Consider the following 21,296-nt stretch of genomic DNA (forward strand, 5'->3'; position numbering starts at 1 on the left):
GTGCGGTATCTCCCGCTACCCGCTGGTGCTGCAGGGCGCGGTGGTGGCCGTGGCTGCGGTGGCTCCCCGTGGGGTGACCTCACTGGCGCTGCCCCCGCGCTGGTAGCGAGCGCAGTCCCGCTGGGTTGTTCCACGCTCGCTCCTCTCCGAGCTGCCCTTCCTGTCTTGGGGGTCTCCTAAGCTTGCAAAATGGCTGACAACCGGGACGACGCCTCGGACCAGCTGAAGCAGTGGCGGAGCCAGCGGGGCTCGCAGGTACCTGACAGGGCTCCGCGGGGCGAATGTTGCGCGCCTTCTCCGGTGCGCGGTGAGGTCTGAGGGACGGCACCCCGCTCGCTGCGGGACCCGCTGTCCGGCCGCTCCGGCTCCCCTCACTGGCCGGTAACGGTCCGGCCTGCGGCGTAAGGGACGGTGAGGGCACCGTGGGGCTGCGGGCGCCACTGCCCTGCTCATGGGCGCTGAGGGGAGCGGGTGAACTCCGGTGTTGGAGGGTGTAGAGCCTGGGGGGTTCCTCTGGCCTGGGAGGGAGGAGCGGGACAGCGGCGGAGGGCGAGGCGCCCTCGGTCCGAACGCGGAGCTCTCGGCTTGGTGCTGTGCCCAGGAGAACGGGGCGCGGAGGGATTGGCCGCTGCCAGCTGGCCGGGAGCGGCAGGGCCGGCCAGCGCTGCTTACACGGCCGCTTCGGCAGCTCTGCTCGGCCGCAACCTCCCCTTTGGGGAGGAAAGGGGCTCGTCTGCGCCCCAGCGGGCAGGTCCCTGGGCAGCGATGTATTTGGTTTTGTTTTCCGTCTCAAATAACATTAATGTTTTCGATTCTGCTGTCACATTGGTAGAACCCGGTGAAAATGTAACTAGGGATCGATATAAAAGCTAAAGTGCATTGAGCAGTACGTGGAGACTTCTTGGCCAGGTTGAAGTGGCTTGGGGCAAGTGGTGGACTGAAATCATAAGAAGGTGTAGTCAACAGCATGACACTCGAATCTTCTGAAGATGCAGAATATAACCCAAAATATTTGGGTAAATGTACAAATGCTGCATAAGTTGTTTTCTCTTCTCTTCATAAAGGCATTGTGTCAGTTTCTGCTATGTGTTTTCTGACAGAAGTGTGTATTTGACACGAAATTCTCTTTCTGCTGGTTATACAAGCAGCAGTCTTACAAGATACAAGTGGCAGTAGTCACATCCACAAGTGGATGCCTCCATTCCCACTATTCGTAGTTGCTTAGTCATCTTGACTGTGTTGTTTTTTCCCCTTGGTTGTAAAAGGTAGTGTATGAAACTGCCTTCCAGTGATGAATTGCAACTTCATGGTATTCTGGCATGTGTCATAACATTTTCTTTTTGTACCATGAGTAATACTTTTTTTTTGTATGGATGGTGGCTTTTCTATAACAAAGCAGGATTTGAATACAGGCCAAAGTTAATTTGAAGGTTGGGAGGCAACCCAAAGTCTGTGTTGCATAAGGAGTCATGAGACCTTAAGATAGAGAGTAGGGAGGACTTATTAGAATTTTAAAGTGACTTGTATTAAGCTGCAAGGTATCAGTAATGCCTGGAAGTATGTACTTTGATGTATGGTGTTTACAACAGCCGTGACTAAAATTCTCCTGGCTTTGTTTCACTTCTTTCTGTCATGACAGATTAGTGCTGTAATAAAACGCACATGCAGATTCAAAAGTTCTTATGTTTTAAGGTTTTGACTGTATGCAGCCCCCAACCATATAAAAATACAGGCATCAAACAAACTCAAGGCCAGAGGTAGCATGAGAATTCTTCTTAAAACTCTTTTTTTTCCTCTTCCTTCACACTGATGGAACTTACCTTGTGTGCCCTACATACCATTATCCTGAAGCTAAAGTGACTATATCTTGCCATTTAAAAAAAACCCCTAAACTTCATGTTCAGAAGTCTGGCTACACAAAAGAGACTGAAGAACCACAAAGCTGTGGGTTTTCTTTGATAGGCTTGGTTTCAAAAAGTGGTTTTAGCTACTATTTCTAGTAGTCTTAAATGTTAGCGTTATAGGAGAAGTGGGTTTTAGACAACAGTATATCCTCTTGGTTTGACAAGCTCTGTGGTACCTCTGTAAAACTTTATTATTTGTTGTATGCATAGTTTACAACTATTATGCAAAGGGTTTTTTATACCCTTGAGGTGATCACTACCACAGGTATTCTAAAGCATAGATGAATCAAACTCAAAGCTTCCTGAAGACTATGGACAAGACTTCCTCTCCTGTCTTCTACTAAGCTCTTGCAAGGACTTTGTAAAGAAGGTTGCGTGTGTAGGTATATCCATTACAGACCTACCACTGTGTAGTTAAATGTACTGGGCTGCTTAGAATTTAGGGATAACTCCAGGATAAACAGGGCTCTAATTCAACATAGCTTTTGTGTTTCTCAGTTGACTGAGCAAAACTTGATTGCTGCTTCAAGATGACATGAGTATTAGTGACTTTAAAAAGTCATTGTGTACATTGGTGGGGTCTTAAGAGCTATGTCTCATGTTAAAAGTGTTACCAGTCCCCAACTTTGCTGTTCTTGAAGTTACAGAAGTCAGTTAATAAATGATGCTGAAGCTGCACCCAGGGGTTTTGTCACAGAGTGCCTTAGAGTGAAGATGAAGTGGAAGAGTCTGTGTACATAGAACATGCGGGAATGATGGAAATGTCTGTAATGAGCAATAACACAAGGACAGGAAAATGTCTAGGGTGTCATTGGTAGAAGCTCTTCTCTTTCATCATGTTACAGTGAGCTTACCCATCTTAAATGAGCATGACAGTTATGAGTATGAAAAAAATCAGTGAATTTATTATTAGAAAAACTAATACATGGGTTTTATCTGTGAGAAACTTGGAGCTTTTAACCAGCAAAACTAATAAAAATAAAAGCATCAGCAGTGCTGGAAGCTAGATTCAAAATAAAGTAGTTCTCCCTAAGCAAACTCTGAAAAAGTTTCTGGACTGAAAAGACTTGAAAAGTTTGATAAAAACTGATGTGATGTGTTAGCACTTTATAGGTTCAACATCTGCAGACTGCACTGTGTTCTAAGAAAGGGCTTTTCAAAGCAGAGGCTCAGAATATGTTTCAAGATGGGTTGCTTGTAGCTTTCATACCTCAGTACAGAAAATAGGTCAGGATAATGAGCTGATAATATTGATTTGTATTGTTAATAATACAAAATAATTATGATTAATTATCAATTATAATTAGCTGATAACATTTATTTGTGCTGGGTGATTATCTCAAAGCAGATTATTTCCACTTACCAGACTGAATTATGGAATGGATGAATGGTCTTTCTTTTTCCTAAAGTTCCTTGAATGTGGTGGTGTTCTACTTTAATATATGACATAAAATTCCAATTCAGAAATTTAATTTATAATGCCAATTTTAAAGCAATTTCTATTTTAAAATGATAGCTAAAACTTAATAATGCATACATATTTATGGGATGGGAGAAGTTCCCATGTGGTCTAACTAGGTGATTTCTCAAAGTGAGCAGTAACATAGTTTCCTTTGGCTCATTTAAAACCAGGCGAAATATCAGGTAGGAAGCATGTGATATATGAGCACTGGGAAGAAGGTGGAGAACAGTTTCTACTCTTGCATATTTCCCTTGACAAACCAGATTTAAGCAGATGTTCCTTTAACTTAAAATACTTGAAATAAAGCTAAAGTGGTAACTTCCTTGTAATTTTCTGAATATAGTGTTCCTGTTTGTACCTGTATATATGTTGTCTCTTTTAATTGTACAAATTTCATTGCTGTTTAGGGTTTCAGGCATCCTGAAGGAGTTGAATTTATGCTTGCAACTTTATGCTAAAGAAGTGGTGAATAAGAATAAAGCACCTAGATATTTTGGGAATTCAAGCCAGCTGTGGAATTGTGTATTGCATATTAGTAAGAACACATTGGAAATGCAGTTACCCTGTCAAATGTCTTTTATGTGGTTATTCATGTACATGAGTTAAAGGTGTATACAATTCCCCCTGTATATCCTGCCTCATCCAGAATTCTGACTATGGATATGAATATATCCATATATCTTCTATCTATATAAGGACCTTCTTTCCCCTACCTCTGTGGGTTGCCTCCTGTATTTCCCGTAGTTCAGGTGCATGGGTCCTGCTGGGAGAAGAGAGTAGGATGGTATGGATAGGGAGTGTGAATGGATGTCAGTTTAGTGCAACCGATGACCATGGATTTATCTGATGACCATGGTCATTATCTGTGACCTGGGTATTTGAGGTCACCCTCTTGCAAACCTTTTCTTTTGTTAACTTTTGCTTTGTGCTAACTTCTTGTCTAAGTACTTTGTGAGCATTGCTCTGGCTCTTAATTTTTAGTATTGTAGTCCAGGAAAGACTGACTTACGTGACCACAGGGTTTCTGGAGCTGATGTACTCTTCTTGCTACATTTTCCACAGCACCCAGTAAAGCAGGACTGTCACCTTGGGAGCCTGTGACCCCATATGTGACTGAGATAGTCTTTTCTACTGTGATTTGTTTTAAGAAAGTGGAAGTGCACTTGATTATAGTGCTGCAGAGTTCCCAAAGGTGTTTTTTGAGGTTGTCTTGGACAAAGTCACTCCTATAGTACAAGATGCTGCAGCTCTAAGTAGCTTATGAGAAGGATTAACTGAAACTTGGTGTGAAAGGGAAGGAGAAAGGATGAGTATGAGATGTCTTGAGCAGTTTCTTTAGAGACAATAATGATGTTAGGAAAAAAAGTTGTGGTTTTCTGTCCTTTTGGTGGGATGTTTGTTGACAGTAGGGCTGCTTAGGGCTTTTGTTAATCTTTGTCCCTCCATGGGTCAGGAGTCTAGAATGATGATTCCTCAGGTGCTCTTGTATTTTCTACAGCTCTTGCAGACCAGTGGTAATCATGGGTACCTCCTTTTAGTCTTTATGCTGTGTGACTATAGCTCTTTCCTCGTGCTTCCATTCCTGTACTGCCATTACCACCTTCTTTTTCCCTCATTACTTTCCAGCAGCTACTCCTTTTCTAGCTCTCTTTCCACATCCTCTTCTGTTGAGGTGGGGGCAGACTGGACCTTAACCGTTTTAAAGTTGGCACTTTATCTATCTTGCTTCAAGAAGAATATAGTCTAAGTAACATTTCTGAACCATGGAAAACATCTTTGGATGGTATGTGACTTGGACTCCCCTTCTTAAATAGCCCTAGCTACTTCGATGTAGCTAGACATTTGTATTCTCTGTAACTCGTTCCAAACCTTGTGTCATTTTGCTATATACTTGTTAATATGTCTTGTGACATGTAAGGTTGAATAGGCATGCACATTGTGTGCCTTAAATATAGAGGAGTTTTAATTTCTGCTGTTGTAATAGTGACTCTCTTGCTTTCAGAAACCAGATGTCTTGACCACTGGTGCTGGGAACCCCGTAGGGGATAAGCTTAATATCCTGACAGTAGGGCCACGTGGTCCTCTTCTTGTTCAAGATGTTGTTTTCACTGATGAGATGGCTCATTTTGACAGAGAGAGGATTCCTGAAAGAGTTGTGCATGCAAAGGGGGCAGGTACGTTTCAAAACACATACTTTTTCTTGGTGTTGAATTAGACTTTGCATAGTTTTTGAGTTAACGCTTGTTGATTGTGACAGATAATTGTATTTTATTCTATATAATTTAGTATTATTGATTATGATAAATCTATATCAACAAAGTGGTATGGTCTGGTTTAAAAGAACTCAATGCCAAAACTCAAAGCACTGAAAAAATGATAAGAAAAGCCCTTAGTTTTTTACTATATTTATTGTAATCTCTGCCTCCTCTATCTGTTCCTCCATAGTACTCCGTTCCTGTGGAAGTGAAGACTTTACCCAATTCTATTTTAATGTCTGTTTGCATATAACTTGGTAGAGATTCTTGTCTTTATAATTCAATGTGTCTGCTAAAGCAAGATGATGATCTAATACTTAAATAATATCTAATATGATGATCTAATACTTAAATTAAGCTGAACCAACCAAATGTAAGATTCGTTATTGATCTTAGTAAGGTAGAACTGACACCTGATTTTATTATTATGTATTGCCCTAGAAGAAGAAAGTGTTACTGAATTTGTAATATAAATATACATGGGAAAAATACCTCTGTGGGGGTGGGAAGAATTTTTATTGCTTCATCCAACTTCCAGGTGTACCAAAATTCTGCAACATGTACCAGCATTAAAGAAATACTTGTCTTGCTCTGGGATAAATATGCAAATCTTGGCAGAAGAGTATCTCAAAAGCTAGTTTGTTATTTTGCACCGTAGAAATAAGGTCTTTGTTGCTGTTGGGAACTGTTAATGCTCAGTTAAGGAGGTGAGAGTGAGCACCTAGCAGGTAGTAGTTTGAGTTATGTAAATCCTATTTTGTGAAAATAGTGTTTTAGTGCAGAAATATGAACTATTTAACCTGGTACATTTCATGTTTCCTTTTGACTTCAAGTATGTTGGACCACAATAGAATAGCTGATCTACTGTGAATGGAAGGAAGGTATCTGAATCTGATATGTTGAACTTACTTTTCTTCAGGAGCCTTTGGTTATTTTGAAGTCACTCATGATATTACCCAGTATTGCAAGGCAAAAGTGTTTGAGCACATTGGAAAAAGAACTCCGATTGCTATCCGATTCTCCACTGTTGGTAAGGCTCTAGAGTTACTGTGTATCTTCTTACATGTGTACTGCAGTTACACTGATAGCAGTATTTACATTACTATTGAGTACTTAAGGTAGTTGAAATGCTTTCTGCCAATCAGTTCCTCTTCTATGACTTTCATTTACATTTCAAGACCTTCAGTACCTTCTGCATCCTTCTGTCGGAGCTTTCTGCAGATACTTTTCCGTCTGGAATGCGAGAGAAAGGATACCCTGAGCAAACTTTTTCCTGACAGAAAGCTTGTCTGGGTGGATCATAATCAACAGTTGCATACTGCAACTTAACACTTGAAAGTTAAATACCTATAATTCCTTATGCTGTAGGAATGCTTTGGGGATGAATGCTGTAAAGTAAGTACGAGGCAAGGAAATCAATAAATTAGAGCTGAATGCATAAACAAGCAAAATCTTAAATTATATTAGTTAAAGCATGCATTATGATGAATATCTTGTCTGGTAAGATCTTTCAAAATGTATGTGTTACTACTTTATTTAAAAGAAGAGAAATCCTAAGGAGGATTCAGTTCTGGAAGTAGTATTGCAGAGAGAGTTGTTGAAAAAGGTTCAAGGAGCCACTGGTTTTGGCCTACCAGCGTTTCTCTGTGTCACCAAAACTGAAGGGGCCATGGAATTTTGTAGCAGGCAGAAGACATGCAGCTGAGTTTGATCTGTGTGTGCTGCAGTGTGTTGTTGCATCATTACCTTCCCTTTCTCTGCTCTGTTTGAATGTGTTTCTTCCTAGCTCTTCTGTACTACACAATTACTTTAATGAGAGAATGAGTGTCCTTGTTATTTTAACTATGTTTAGCATTAGCTGTTCCTGGATATTTCTGGAACACTTTTTCTCAGGTATTGTAGTAGGCACTTCTGGTATAAAGTTACTCATTGAAAAGACTGTTTTGGATAAAGCAGGAGGAGTATTAAAAGGGTTACAACTCTTCTATATGAAATCCCCTTTTTTAGGCATGTTATTTAGATTGCTACCTTCTAAATGTGAGAACTTCCACACTGGGATTTGAAGCACAGAAACTACATTCAAACATTTTCTGTTTGATAATGCAAATTCCACTCTGAATTGGCTCAAGTGGATATACTTTTTTCTTTAGGTTTTTTTTTTTTTTAGTTTTTTCTTTAACTGTGGCCCAGATGCTTGGGTGGGTGTCTGTTCACTTTGGAAACTTTCAATGCCTGAAGTATTACTGAAAATATGGCAAAAATTCCTTATCTATTAAAGACTTAAATTGATAAACCCCACCTTTTTAGGATTTTATGGATATTCTCAAGTTCTGTGGTTTTAGGCTTACAATCTGTATGCATTTCCTATCATAACACTTCCCTATGTTCATGTGTTTCTTCAAGCTGGAGAATCTGGGTCAGCTGATACAGTTCGGGACCCTCGAGGCTTTGCAATGAAATTCTACACAGAAGAGGGTAACTGGGATCTTGTGGGAAATAATACTCCCATCTTCTTTATTCGGGATGCAATGCTGGTGAGTAAGCATGAAAGAGGAAGGTACTTTGAGAGAGTCCAAAAATTCATTCATACCTTGTTCTTCCTTCACTGAAAAGCAAAACCAGTTGTTTTGACACACTTAAACTGTGTTGTTTGCTAGATGGTCTGAATGGCTTTTACTTGAAAAGAAGCTACTTAAGTAACCAAGCATTGGTTCTTAATTTATGTGATTTCATACTGCAAATAACACACGTTTAGTTGTGTTTTCTAGTGCCAGTAAATAAGTATGTTACCATGGTTTTAACTTCGGATCTGACCAGTTTTACTGGTGTTCAGACTGGCTGTTTTGCTCTATAGACAGGTTTTTCATTCAGAGGCTATTGCAGGAGGGGAAGACTTTTCACTTAGCTTTCTTCGTTCAAGTTCTTTTATTAAATCTGACTGGGTTTTTTTTGTCTTTTAGTATAAGTTTAACAGCACTTTATAAGTAGAGGGGCTTTCCTTGTGTGGAAAAGTTCTGCACAGGTATTTTATAGTATCTCTGTATTCATTTACAAGTCAGATATTCAGTAGAGTTCAGATACACAAATTTGAAAAGATTTACCTCTCATTTTATCAGTCACAAAATGAAAGCATTCTTTAGCTTTGAACATCCTATTCAATCTAATTGTAAATGTTTCACTTTACCACACTATGAATTTGATTACAGGAGAGGTATGACAGTAGAAGATTTTTTTTCAGTGATCTTGCAACTCTGTCTCATCTTTGTGTGCTGTTCCTTTCACAGTTAAGTGTAATGAAAAAACTGGTTGTCTTGTTTTGTACCAGGAGTTGCTTAGTATACCCCATATAATTTGGAGGTCTTAAAGAACTTCTTTTTTTCCCTTTCCTCCTCTCTGGGCAAATTAGTTTCCATCCTTCATCCATAGCCAAAAGAGGAACCCTCAGACTCACTTGAAGGATCCAGACATGGTGTGGGACTTCTGGAGTCTTCGCCCTGAGTCTTTGCATCAAGTAAGCTTCCCCTTTAACTTCTTTTTGTATGATTAAGAAAATTGTGTTATGACAGCGTATTTTTTTTAATCTCTTTTTCCATGTTTCCATGTTTTATCTAGAAATCTATGTAATCTTCTGGGAACAGTATAAAGGTGAAAGGCCAACAGTAGCTTAAGGCTATTAATATGTGTATCTAGGCTTCCTTCTTTTAATGACTCTAAGAAATGGGTGGGATTTTCCATTTTCAGTCATATTTTGTATGGGGATGAAGGAGAAGTTGCTAAGTTTTCTATCACTGAAGCAGCAGAGATACTGATGACAACAAACTGTTAGAGAACAGTAAAGGACTGGGAAAGTGATGCTATGACATACTGGTTTATTTAAAGCTGTATATTGTGTTGCTCATGAGATCAACTCAAAAATTACTAGAATTCACAGTGAATTCTAATTGTTCTGATGTGTATTTGTATCTAGATGTTATGCAAAAAAAAGCTAATATATAATTAAAAATGCAGTTGTATATATTTATTTTAAAGAAACTGGGTACATACAGAAACCTACTACAGATGTAGTATCTCAAGCATTGTTTGTGATCATAAGCCTAAAGAAAATCAGCATTTTAAATATGTTTGCATGGTGGTATTCTTACAGCTTGAAGACTTTGGAGTTGGTAAAGACTTCAACTTTCAGATTTTGGTCTTTAACCTGCAAAGAAACATCGCTTATGTTTGTAACATGTTATTCATGCTTACCTGCTGCATGCTTGCAGGGGAATTTGTAACATCACTAGGTTAATGCCTTGTATTTGACCGAATATTTTATGTGGGCATAAAACCTCACATAGGTTTAATTCACAATTGTTCTTTGTGCAAAACCAAAGCAGTCTTATTTAATATTCTTAAGACTTCAACTAGAAATTCCTTAGGGAATTCGTAACGTTAAGGTAGCTTCCAGCAATGCAGATTAATGCAAGAAACAAATTCTGTCTTGAATGGTCACTTTATCCTTGATCTGGTGAGTCTGTTAATACTGTTTGATTCTACTCTTTAGGTGTCTTTCTTGTTCAGTGACCGTGGTATTCCGGATGGTTATCGCCATATGAATGGATATGGATCACATACTTTTAAACTGGTTAATGCTAGTGGAAGAGCAGTTTACTGCAAATTCCATGCAAAGGTATTGATATATTTTCCAGTTACCTATTGGAAGTGTACATCAGATTGGATAAATCACAGAACCAACAAAACAGGTTAAAGAGATTTCAAGTTTAAGTCATAAAAGACTTCTAGAGCATAGACTCAATCAAAAAAGTCTACGGGATATTTTATATCAATTGCATGCCTTTAACAAATACAATGGGCATCAGTGTTCCTGCTATGACACAGTAGATATTTACTAGACTCTAAAGAACTCTTTTTTGGGGCACTGTCTTTTGTTATTGAAGAACTCTGTCTACTTGTGTGCGGAGCTCTGAACTAGACGTTTTGGGTGTGAGGCTGTGCAAAAACATCCCATCAGACTCCGTTGCTATCATTTGGTGCACATGCACAAATCCTCTAACCTTTTGGAAATGTGTTCTACTCAGTCCGTGATATCTTCCTGTTTCATGTTCATGGCTACACAGTAGTTCATATTCAAATTCTTCAAGTAAAAGTTCTCTCAGTCTGGATCTGGGTTTTGTTCCCATTTATTTTCTGGATATGAGCCACATTGAACGGGTTGCCCAAGGAAGTTGTGAATGCTCCATCCCTGGCAGTGTTCAAGGCCGGGTGGGACAGAGCCTTGGGTGGCATGGTTTAGTGTAAGGTTTTCCCTGGCCATGGCAGGGGGTTGGAACTAGATGATCTTAAAGTCCTTTCCAACCCATACTATTCTATGATTCTATGATTTTTAACATGGCCTTGACTGTATACCAAAATATGAAAACTCTGTTTCCAAGAGCTCTGCAGCTGAAGTTCTTGGAACCTCACAGGACTTCCATCCTTTTCTGAGAAAGCAGTCACCAGCATATTTCACTTGAAAACAACCTCCCTTCAAAGTTTTAAGGGCCGTACAGCTTCTTACATCATTAGACATTGGTGGAGGCTGGAATCTGCCTTTGAAGCAAGACTTCATTTGAATCGTTCTGTTAAAGTAAGAGGGATTGTATAGCAGCTTTTAGCCTTCAGGTTGTCAAAAGCTTATAAGGTAAGATTTTTAGTTAGTACTAAAGATGTTGCAGGAATGAGGGTGGGGAGTGGAAAATTGAGTTTCATGTAGAATCCAGAACTTTCAGCCTTGAGGGTTGCAACCGTTTTATCAGTTGCTTCGAATGTGATATGTAGGAAAGGGTGGGATGATGGGACAGTAAAGGAACACTCTGTCCTGTAAGGAATGAGGGGAGGGCTCTTCGCTTGATGTGCTGCAGGGTACAGACTTTCAAATTTGATGTATTGTGTTGTGTAGTATAGCATTACATATTTATTTCACTTTCATCAGAGAACTGTTTTTTATCTGAAAAGCAGCTGTTGAATGTATTATTCTTTACAACTCAAATTATTGGAGATTAGAGCATGGACAGTTGCATTCTTGAATTATAAATCTTGTTAAAGTTTATTCCTGTTAATGATATCTGAAATACTTCTGCATGTTGTAACTGGTGCTACTGCTTTTAATTGTTTTTCAGACTGATCAGGGCATCAAAAATCTTCCTGTTGAAGAAGCAGGAAGGCTGGCTTCTACTGATCCTGATTATGGAATACGTGATCTTTACAATGCCATTGCCAAGGGGGACTATCCATCATGGTCTTTCTACATTCAAGTTATGACGTTTGAAGAAGCAGAGAAATTTCCATTTAATCCTTTTGATTTAACTAAGGTATCTGTGATACAGTTGTGAATATTCTATTTCAGGTAGTTTAAGAAAAGTTATAAGATCAAAATGCCAGACCTGAGATTATCTATTAAGGGTAGCAGTTTCCATGGAGTAGCACTGTTTTCTTACTAGCCCTATAAATAAAGAGCTAGTTGATTTAGCCTTTTTATTCTAGAGTAAATAGAATATTTACTTCTATTTACTACTTAATTCTATTTACTATACTATATTTTGGTTAATAAATAAAAATATAATCTAAGTATATATATAAACATAAATATGAATAAATAAATATTTTATAAATTAGTTAATTCTATTTACTATACTATTTACTTCTAATTACTATTTAATAAAGTTAATCTGTCCTTTTTATTCTCCCCTTCTGTTCAAGTGTACTGTTTATTATGTGTTCATCATGAGTCAGAAATTCTGGAGATGAAATTTTATTAATGTTATATCTGATGTTACTCTTTCTCAGTGAAATGTGGATAGGGCTTGATTCCAGGCCTGTACATTACAACTGCACTGGGCTTCAGGAGTGTGATCTCTAATCATGTAGTCACACCCTGAGCTCTCTGGTTTTAAGTGTTAATAATGTTGTTTCTGATTGTTGGTCTGATTTTGTCCAACTTTGAATTGCTGTTGCAAGGAATGGCTCGTTGAAAGCTACCAAGGTCAATTGGTATTGCTTCTTTTTTTTCCCCTCTAATAGTCCTCTCCCAAAATGGCTAAAGACTTTTAAAGTTGAAAGTACAAGTTAAGATGGGAAAAAAAAGGCTTGTTAAGCTGGTTGCATTTGGAAGTAGCTGAAAACAATCATGCTACCAGTTCCACCTACGTTATTGCATTCCTAGGCTGGTTTTCAAGTGCCTTTGGGTATTTCATTTAAGTAGTCAAGTGCAGCTGAGATTATGCTGGGATGATGAAATAAGTTGCGTTAGTATTTTGTGTTAATTGCAAAAGACTTCTTAAAATAAAACATTTCTCAATGTTAACAAAAAAAAATTGACTTCTTTAGTTATGTATTTTCTAAATCAAGACTTAAATCATGGAAAATGCTGCCTAGTAATTATGCTGTATAATACTGTAATAATGTTGATTATAATATGTGTTATGTCTTGCAGATCTGGCCACATGGTGACTACCCCCTCATCCCTGTGGGAAAGCTTGTCTTGAACAGGAATCCTGTCAATTACTTTGCAGAGGTAGAACAGATGGCATTTGATCCTAGCAACATGCCACCTGGTATTGAACCTAGCCCTGACAAAATGCTGCAGGTAAACTACAACGCATAGAATCATAGAGTAGTTAGGGTTGGAAAGGACCTTGAGATCATCTAGTTCCAACCGCCCTGCCATGGGCAGGGATGTAAGATTTCACCTGAAGAGTTACATTTGCATTGCTGTTTATAAAGCATTCCTGTTCCTGTTTGTGTCGAAGTAGTAAACCTGACCCATGGAAAGCAACTGATTTTTTTAACTTTTTTGGCGGTTGTTTTTAATGATCACCACTGTGCTTATCCAAAATGGGAATAAAAAAGAGAATGGGAAAGAACTAAAGGGATAGAAAATCTAGAATTAAAGAGGGCATCTGAAGCAGCTAGCAAAATTGGTGAGGAGATCTGTCAGTCTGGCAAGAAGTATGGGATAAAACCAAAGGAGCAATGCATATTCATTAATGCTTTTACAGTATATCTTAGACTTATAAACTCTTACAAGTGTGAGAGGTGGACTTCACGTGCTCTAAAGTACAGGCATAGCTAATCCCTGATACAATCAACAAGACTATTCTTTAGAAGTAGTTTCACATATCTTACAGGTCAAAGTATGTGATAAGACTGGCTGCAGTCTGTACTGTCTGTAGAATCCTGGATGCATGTTATGCTTTTTCAGACTAAAACCAGATTGTCGTTTCAGATCATATCCATGAAAACAAGAAAGTATTTTGACAGTTTAACAGGATAACTTTGTGAACTGTCATGAAGTTAATTTGGTTTGCTTCCACAAACTTCATGGTCAGAATAAGTCTGTGTTCTTGGCACAGATGTCACTAGAAGTGCTTCACATTCAGTTCAGCAAATAAATAAGGGAGTCCCATATTTCAGATGCAAATGACTTTTAAATCTAAGGTTGAAAACAAGAAGGAAAATAGTACATTATTCATTAGTAACATTTAGCACTATTACAGTCACATCTGTACGCATGTAACCATTTTCCTGCTTCAGAAGAGGTTTAGCATTCTGAAATTGGTAGGAAATACCCAGGCTGCATAAACACACCTCAACCTGCTACTCTTTGGTGGTATTCCAGCAAAGTTAGTTTGTGGCCCAGTGTCACTTTGGACATACATTGAAGTATGTCAGGAATATACATGCAAAAAAAATGGTCTTCTCCCTTTTACTACTTAATATATAGAGCTTTGAATTAGCATATGCTCTGCTTGGGCAATCTCTTTCAGCAAGTAGTAGTTAATGTTTGTTTTGATAAATGTTTTAGGGTCGTCTCTTTTCGTATCCTGACACTCACAGACACCGTCTGGGACCCAACTATCTACAAATTCCTGTGAACTGCCCCTTCAGAGCTCGTGTGGCCAATTACCAGAGGGATGGACCAATGTGTGTTTCTGACAACCAAGGTAATAACAGAAATATCTTATGCATGTACTTGTAGAATTCTTTTCTAGTCACAGGGAATTTAAGGTGCTTGTTTAACAGATGGGGTATTTTTGATATTATTATATGCTGTAAGAAATGCTACTTTTTCTCCTCAACCATTCAGTTTTGACTTTTTCCTCCCGACTGAAACATCACTGTAACTTCCTGAACTTCAGACTTTCCAGTCTGTTTTTTCTTTTATGTGAAAATTGTTCCTTACCTCTCATAATCTTTGTCAACCTTTTAGTACCTTCCTTTATATTACCAGATCCTTTCTGAGTTGAGTTGGCCTTGCCTACCGTTGTTACAAATCTGCCATATACCCTTTCCTGTAGAGTGCCCTAAGTTTGTCCATTCCTAATGCTCTCTTTAACTCAGTGCTCACCAGCAATCAGAGAGCAATTTACTTCAACCTATCCAAATGAATTCAAGATCTGTTTTGTGATAGGTAGTGACATATCTTAGAACCCTTAGCTGTGCATATATAGAGTTGCATGCATTTCTGTTCTCCATGTGAATTACATGGCAAATAAAAATTGTTTTCAGAGAAACTATTTTCATCCACTGTTTTGGTATTGTGACACATTGTGTCAGTATAAAAAGCTAGCTTTGATTCTAACTGAGTTGAAGTTTGTAGAGGCTAAGCTATCAATTTATTTGCTCACTTTTCAGGTAACTTTATAAATGTGATGAATAATACTAATCATCACATAGATCCTTGAGGAGGGCCAACTGGATTAATTCTTTTTAGCACAAAAAGTGAACTTCTGTTCCTCTGTTTCCTATGTCCTTGATATGATGCTAATTGACAAGATACTGACTTTTATCCTGTTACCTCCTGTTTTGAGGGATCTTGTTGAAAGCAATTTGGCATCTGAGTATGCTGCTGTATTGCCTTCATCACCCTTATTTACGGATCTAGTATACATCTCGTCAGTCTTGTACAAGAACTGAGAATCAAAGCTTTGCTGTGAAACACAAGCTTGCTTGTGTAGGTTACAGAATGCAGTATCTTCATCATTTTTAAGACTATAAAAGGAGCACATGGGTGTTCCTTATAGAACACCAGCCTTGTTTAAAGTAGTTGATAGTCTCTTAACTCTTAAGTGTTTTTCAGTTTGATGTATGTAACTTCTTTTTGCTACAAAGAGACTCAATTTTGTAAAGAATGGGTAAAAAGATGGGGGGAATTCTTTTTGGCTCCTGGAAAGTAGAATGTTTGTCATACTTACATACTTGTTTAGGATGGGTGTATAGCTCTTCTATTAATCCAGGAAAAGAGACTTTTTTTGGATGGAAGTGTAAAAACCAAATGAAACTTAAGATGTGTTTAAAAACTTAGAAATAGGGCTTCAGGAGAAAGGGGGTTTGCAGGAGAACACCCCCAGTGAAATGAATTCAGTAATGTCCCTAGTTTATATTCCTTTAAAGACTTCTAGAAACATGCTTGTTACAGGGGACTTGATTGAAAAAGTTCTACAATATTTACTATTCAAAATGAAGAAATATGCCAGAGACATAGTTTCACAGAAGTTAATTACTACTACTTTGTTTCTACTTCTAGGCAAAAAAATCTATTCTAATAATAATAGAGGTGGCCTAAATGTCTTTGTATTTCTACATTTAGAAATTGACTTCCGTATACTCAGTCCATTTGTTAAACTGCTTTGCTGTCTGATTTCCAAGAGATTGTGAAAGGCAAAACTAAACCTTTAACTTCGCCTCTCTTCAGCAGCCTGTGTTCTGTCAGTGTTTGCCCAATAGTGACTGTTTTACACCTGAGAGTAAACAAGGATATACTTTAGCTATGCCTCTTCTAACCAAAGAACATTTTCTGTCTTATGAAGTAATCTGAGCTGGTGTCTCATCGTTTTGGTTTTGTGGGGTTTTATTTTCAGGTGGTGCCCCAAACTATTATCCAAACAGTTTTACTGGTCCAGAAGATCAACCTGTGTGGAAGGAGACCCACATATCTATTTCTGGAGATGTGCAGCGCTTCAACAGTGCAAATGAAGATAATGTGACTCAGGTATGAAGTATGAAAAGGCTTTATATTGCCTATTTTACATATGATGAGTTTATAGGATGGGTTTAGAGAACAATAATAACGATCATTCAGCTGTGGCTCCTCTCTGAAGCATCTGGGCTAACCTGAGAGAGCTTGCAAGATCTCAATACAGTTGAATTTGATAACTGAATTTTTTTGCTGACAGGACAGTTAGTGAAATCTCAGACCTTTGCCATCCTCATTCTGGGCACCAGTATCTAGAGTTTGTGCCTGTCATCTTGAGATTAGTGGCTGCAGATACGCAAACTAGAGTATACGTGTAATGATAGGCAATTCCTGAATTGGAGCACACCAGCAATATTTGTTTTCATTCATTTTAATTCAGTAAGCAACAGTTATTTCAAGCTAGTAATGGAAGGAGTTGTTAGTAGATTTGCCAAAACAAAAGAAACAAAACCCCACTACAGATCAGTAGCCTTCTGAGTTTAAGTATTTGGAGTACTTTAATTGTTGCCTGACTAGTAAGTGAAAACTATTCCTTTTCAGTAGTAATGAATCTTAAAAGTCTAATAAGTATTATTGACTGCTACAGGTAGAATCAGTCATAGAATCAACTAGATTGGAAAAGATCATTGAGTCAGACCATTACCTTAGGACTGCCAAGGCTACCACTGAAACGTATCACTGAGGGCTTCATCTACATAGTTTCTGAATGCTTCCAAGAACAGCGATTCCACCAGTTTCCTGGGAAGCCTGTTCCAATGCCCGATTACCTTGCTTTTGGGAATTTCAAAATAAGACTTTGTTTACAATCTTAAGGTGCGAGATTTCTATACCAAAGTGCTGAAGGAGGATGAACGCCAAAGGCTGTGCAAGAACATTGCTGATCATCTTAAGGACGCACAACTCTTCATTCAGAAAAGAGCTGTAAGTGGCCTACTTGGGTTTTAGCCTTTGCTTTTTTTATTCCAGATTTTCCTGCAGTCTAGTAACTTTGGCAGTATCCGTATGAAAAAGAAGATCAGGAATTCTTCATTAAGAAGACATCTTCTGGATTTTTCTTGCATGGGAATTATCAATACAGAACACTTGTGTAAACAGGCACATAGTTATAAATAATGTATAACATGTTAAAGTAACTTTTCCCTGATAGGAAAAATGGGATTGATGTTGAACATCAAGGATGTCATTGTGTTTCAAAAATAGGGTGACTGCCAGTATAATGTTTTGCTCTAAAGGATGAGGCAGGGAGGACTAAGGAGGAATTGGATCTTTATCCTTCCCAGTGGAACTTTGTCTAAATTAGGAAAAAGCTCTGTGCGAGGTAATAGAAATGGTGTTTGAAGATCTTCATAGCTCCTTTCTGGCTGGTCTTTCTACTTGTAGAGCACAGAGCAGAAAATGTGTTAAGGGATACATTTGGAGTGGAGGAAAAAATTCTTGTTGCTTCTTCTGTCTTCCTGTTCAGGTGAAAAACTTCACTGACGTTCATCCTGACTATGGTGCTGGTATTCAGGCTTTGCTGGACAAGTACAATGCTGACAGTGGGAAGAAGGTATGCTAATGATTTCTGTAGTTGAATTTTGACTGACTGTGAATTGGCTTAGCTTCTTTTGTAAACCCAACAAAGTGAGAAGTAAGTCTTGATTCCCATTTGGTTTAAATGGCAGAAGTCAGTACATGTAGAATTACAGACTAAGGAAACATCACTCTAATTACATTTAATTAAATGTTGATTAACCAATGATGTGCAATTACTTTGTTTTAGTTGGGTTTTTGTGAGGTTTCTGAAAGATAACTATGCACTATGCAATGTGTTCAGGTTGATTCTACAGGCAGACCAGATGATTACACACTCTTTGTAATGGTAATGAAACATTTCCACAAGCCTTTCCTGGGCTCAGTGCTTGCTAAGCAGAATAACAGCATTGTTGTTTCAAGTACTCACTTTTTTTTCTGAAGTTCCCCTAATTACTTTTAATGGAACCTGCTCTGAAGATTTCTTTTTTATTATTTTTAGGATGTAATCCGGACATACACACAGTCCACATCTCGTATGTCTGCCAAAGAGAGATCCAACTTGTAAAGCATGCTGCAGAGATTCACTCTATGAATTTTGCGTCCTTACAACCTGTGGAAGAGATTAATGAATGTAGCAACCTCTGCACAAATACAGAATTGTTTTACAGGCTCAATTTCTTAAGCTTTCAAGTGCCTGTATCTGTATTGGAAACTATGTAACACAAGCCAACAACCTAGTGCCTTTCAACAAGTGCTTTACTGCTTGTTAACAACATACAGTGTTTTTAAGGAAAGTCATGATTAAAAACCCTCTTCATTTGTAGAAGCAAACATAAGTTTAATGAAAATGTTGTCTCTTTTTATTGTATAACTTTGCCTGACTAAATCACACAATAGAACTTCTGTAATGAAACTGTGATTATCCGTATGGATAAACTTCTTAATGTTGAAAAGTTGCTGTTGCTCAATATGTCTAATGAAATACCTGCATGTATTTGTAGGCACTTCCTTTTGAATTTCATTTTTGGCCTTTCAGAAGTAAAATAATATGCAATAATTTGACTAAAATATTAGTTGTCTCATTCTTCATTATCAAAATGAAACTAATGACAAAGCTTATTCTGAATATAGGTAAATTGTATTCCCAATATATATTTTAAGATAATCTTTGCTTACTAATGCTGGGTTGAGATATAACTGACCTGAGAGATAGGAAAGGATATTTTCTTACTACATACACTTCTCAACAAAATTGATTACATCTTACACTACTTTGGGTGAGGGGTAATTGTTCTTTCTAATTGCCAGAATTTAAACACAAAAATATTAATGCTCCAAGTGTCTGAGAACTTAACCTCCAAATGCTTGAATATTTTTATCTTGGCCAAATTTAAGATCAGGCACTTTCAAAACTCTTCTCAGTGGTTCCTGAAATTGTTATGTTACTGCTATCATCAGATATTGCTATCTCTTGATCAAGCCAGAGCTGGTTTTCAGAGTTAAAGTTTAATTGAAGTGGCATGTCTGTCTGAGAGTGGGTATCTTTAGCTAGATATATGTCTAAGGCCTGATTTTTATGCACATTATAATGTTGCCTAGTATTTGCAATTCAGTTAATCAGTACAACAGATTTTTAGTACCCTTTGGATTGAAAAGCGTTCCATATTATTATTGCTTAGAGCCAAAGGAGTTTAGCTTAGTAATATTTCTTGTGTTCAGTTTTGGAGTATGAACTTTCATCAGGTCTAATTGTCACAAAATGAAAGTGTTTATTTTTGAGAACTTGGAGCAATAATTAAATGACAATGATGGAATTTCTGGACACTACCTTAGTTGAATCTGAGTTGTGGTTGCCTAAGAAAGTGTGTTGTAAGCATCTGAGTGCTTTACTATACAAGCATACAACAAAACCAGGGCCTAGACCATTGATTTATAAGGGTCAAAATCTCTCCTGGTATTTTTTGCTTCAGAGAATTCTTTGGGAAGTGTTAGCCAGTTGTGAAGAAATCAGTGTCCAAGCTGACTGTTGGAGCTTTGGATGAAAGAATGTCATACCTGTTGCACACTGAAGTTGATCTGTTAGAACAAAGAGTTTCAGAAGTGTGCTCAGTAGGATCAGGCAATTCACCATGCTTCTGAAAGCCTGGCTAGTTATAATAAGGACGCTTCTCTTAACCTTGTCAAAGAGAAGGATCAGCGTATGCGTAAGTAGGCCAGATCCTTGTGCATCAGTACCCCTCATTTGAAATGTTTGCTTTCCTTGTTGGCCTGCTGATACTGTTTCATTAGCATTTGGATTGGAGAAAGCATGAATGATGGTACAAAAGATTTCAGAGTCCAGCTACCAGCTCTTAACTCAAGCAAATATGAATTTAAAATCATGGCAGGTTTTTTTCACTATTCAGTACACTTCAGGGTCTGTGTTGAGTTGTCTCTTGAATTGGAGTGCTTCCTAATTTGGCATTTAAGTGTGAAGTGGCATTCCAAGAGGTGATGGCAGATAAAGAATAGATACTGAAGTGCTGTTACTTTAAATTGTAGAAATCTGCTACTTCTCCAACTCATTTATCTACTAATCTATTGTGAAAAATTAGCTGTGATATGGGTGCAGTAAAATAATACGAACTGATAGCCTACTCTGTTCTGGGATTCAGCAGGATTTTTACCTGATCAGGCGGGTGGGAGCTGAAAGAACCACATGAGTGGGTGGGAATAGTTCTGGCTGGAACATGGAATCCTAATGAGATTTTTAAGAGTATGAACAAAGCTGAATCTAATTTTGGTTGTGTCTGCTAAATGGATTACGTTGTCTTCCTCTTTTATTTCTGAAATAAAACTGAACTTGAGTCTCTTGGCAACATGCCGTTTTCTGTGTTAATGTTTTCAAAGAGTTTAATGTAGGAAGTTGATGCTTTCACCTCTTTTTATTTGCAGGTTGTGCAGAAGCTGTTGAAGTTCCGGGTAATTGGTATTGGTTTCAAAACCTAGTTATTTGATCTGCACAGGCCCTCACTGCCAGCAAAGGCCTTGGACTCAAGGCTGATGCTTGGAATTCATATGTAGAGGCCAAGCACTGAATTCTGCTCAGCTCTGATATCAGAAATTACTTGTTGGGAACATTCTCTTTCATTTCTTAAACCTTCAGA

At 38.1% G+C, this 21,296-nt stretch overlaps 1 protein-coding gene across 2 annotated transcripts; it reads left to right on the top strand.

Moving 5' to 3' along the window:
* Positions 1-24: 24 nt before the first annotated feature.
* On the top strand, positions 25-21,008 carry CAT (catalase). 2 transcript variants are annotated; one of them, XM_080618120.1, is made up of 13 exons: positions 27-255; positions 5,369-5,540; positions 6,541-6,651; positions 8,025-8,155; positions 9,028-9,132; positions 10,165-10,290; positions 11,780-11,971; positions 13,093-13,245; positions 14,464-14,602; positions 16,520-16,650; positions 17,449-17,556; positions 18,098-18,184; positions 18,650-21,008. In XM_080618120.1, the coding sequence occupies exons 1-13, from the start codon at positions 190-192 to the stop codon at positions 18,713-18,715; spliced, it is 1,587 nt and encodes a 528-aa protein (XP_080474246.1). In that variant the 5' UTR covers positions 27-189; the 3' UTR covers positions 18,716-21,008. The 2 variants fall into 2 exon arrangements, with proteins under 2 accessions (XP_080474247.1, XP_080474246.1); XM_080618121.1 differs by lacking the exons at positions 17,449-17,556; positions 18,098-18,184; positions 18,650-21,008 and adding an exon at positions 17,222-17,405 and having other exon boundaries at positions 25-255.
* The last annotated feature ends 288 nt before the right edge of the window (positions 21,009-21,296 follow it).

The sequence above is a fragment of the Psittacula echo genome (genome assembly GCF_963264785.1).
Source record: "Psittacula echo genome assembly, chromosome: 5".
NCBI classification, from domain to species: domain Eukaryota; kingdom Metazoa; phylum Chordata; class Aves; order Psittaciformes; family Psittacidae; genus Psittacula; species Psittacula echo.

Excerpts from the sequence above, each read along its gene's own strand:
- CAT (XM_080618120.1), top strand. The coding sequence starts at position 190 with ATGGCTGACAACCGGGACGACGCCTCGGACCAGCTGAAGCAGTGGCGG. Across the intron at positions 10,291-11,779 it reads ACTGCAAATTCCATGCAAAG|ACTGATCAGGGCATCAAAAA; the intron begins GTATTGATATAT and ends ATTGTTTTTCAG. Across the intron at positions 18,185-18,649 it reads ATGCTGACAGTGGGAAGAAG|GATGTAATCCGGACATACAC; the intron begins GTATGCTAATGA and ends TATTATTTTTAG.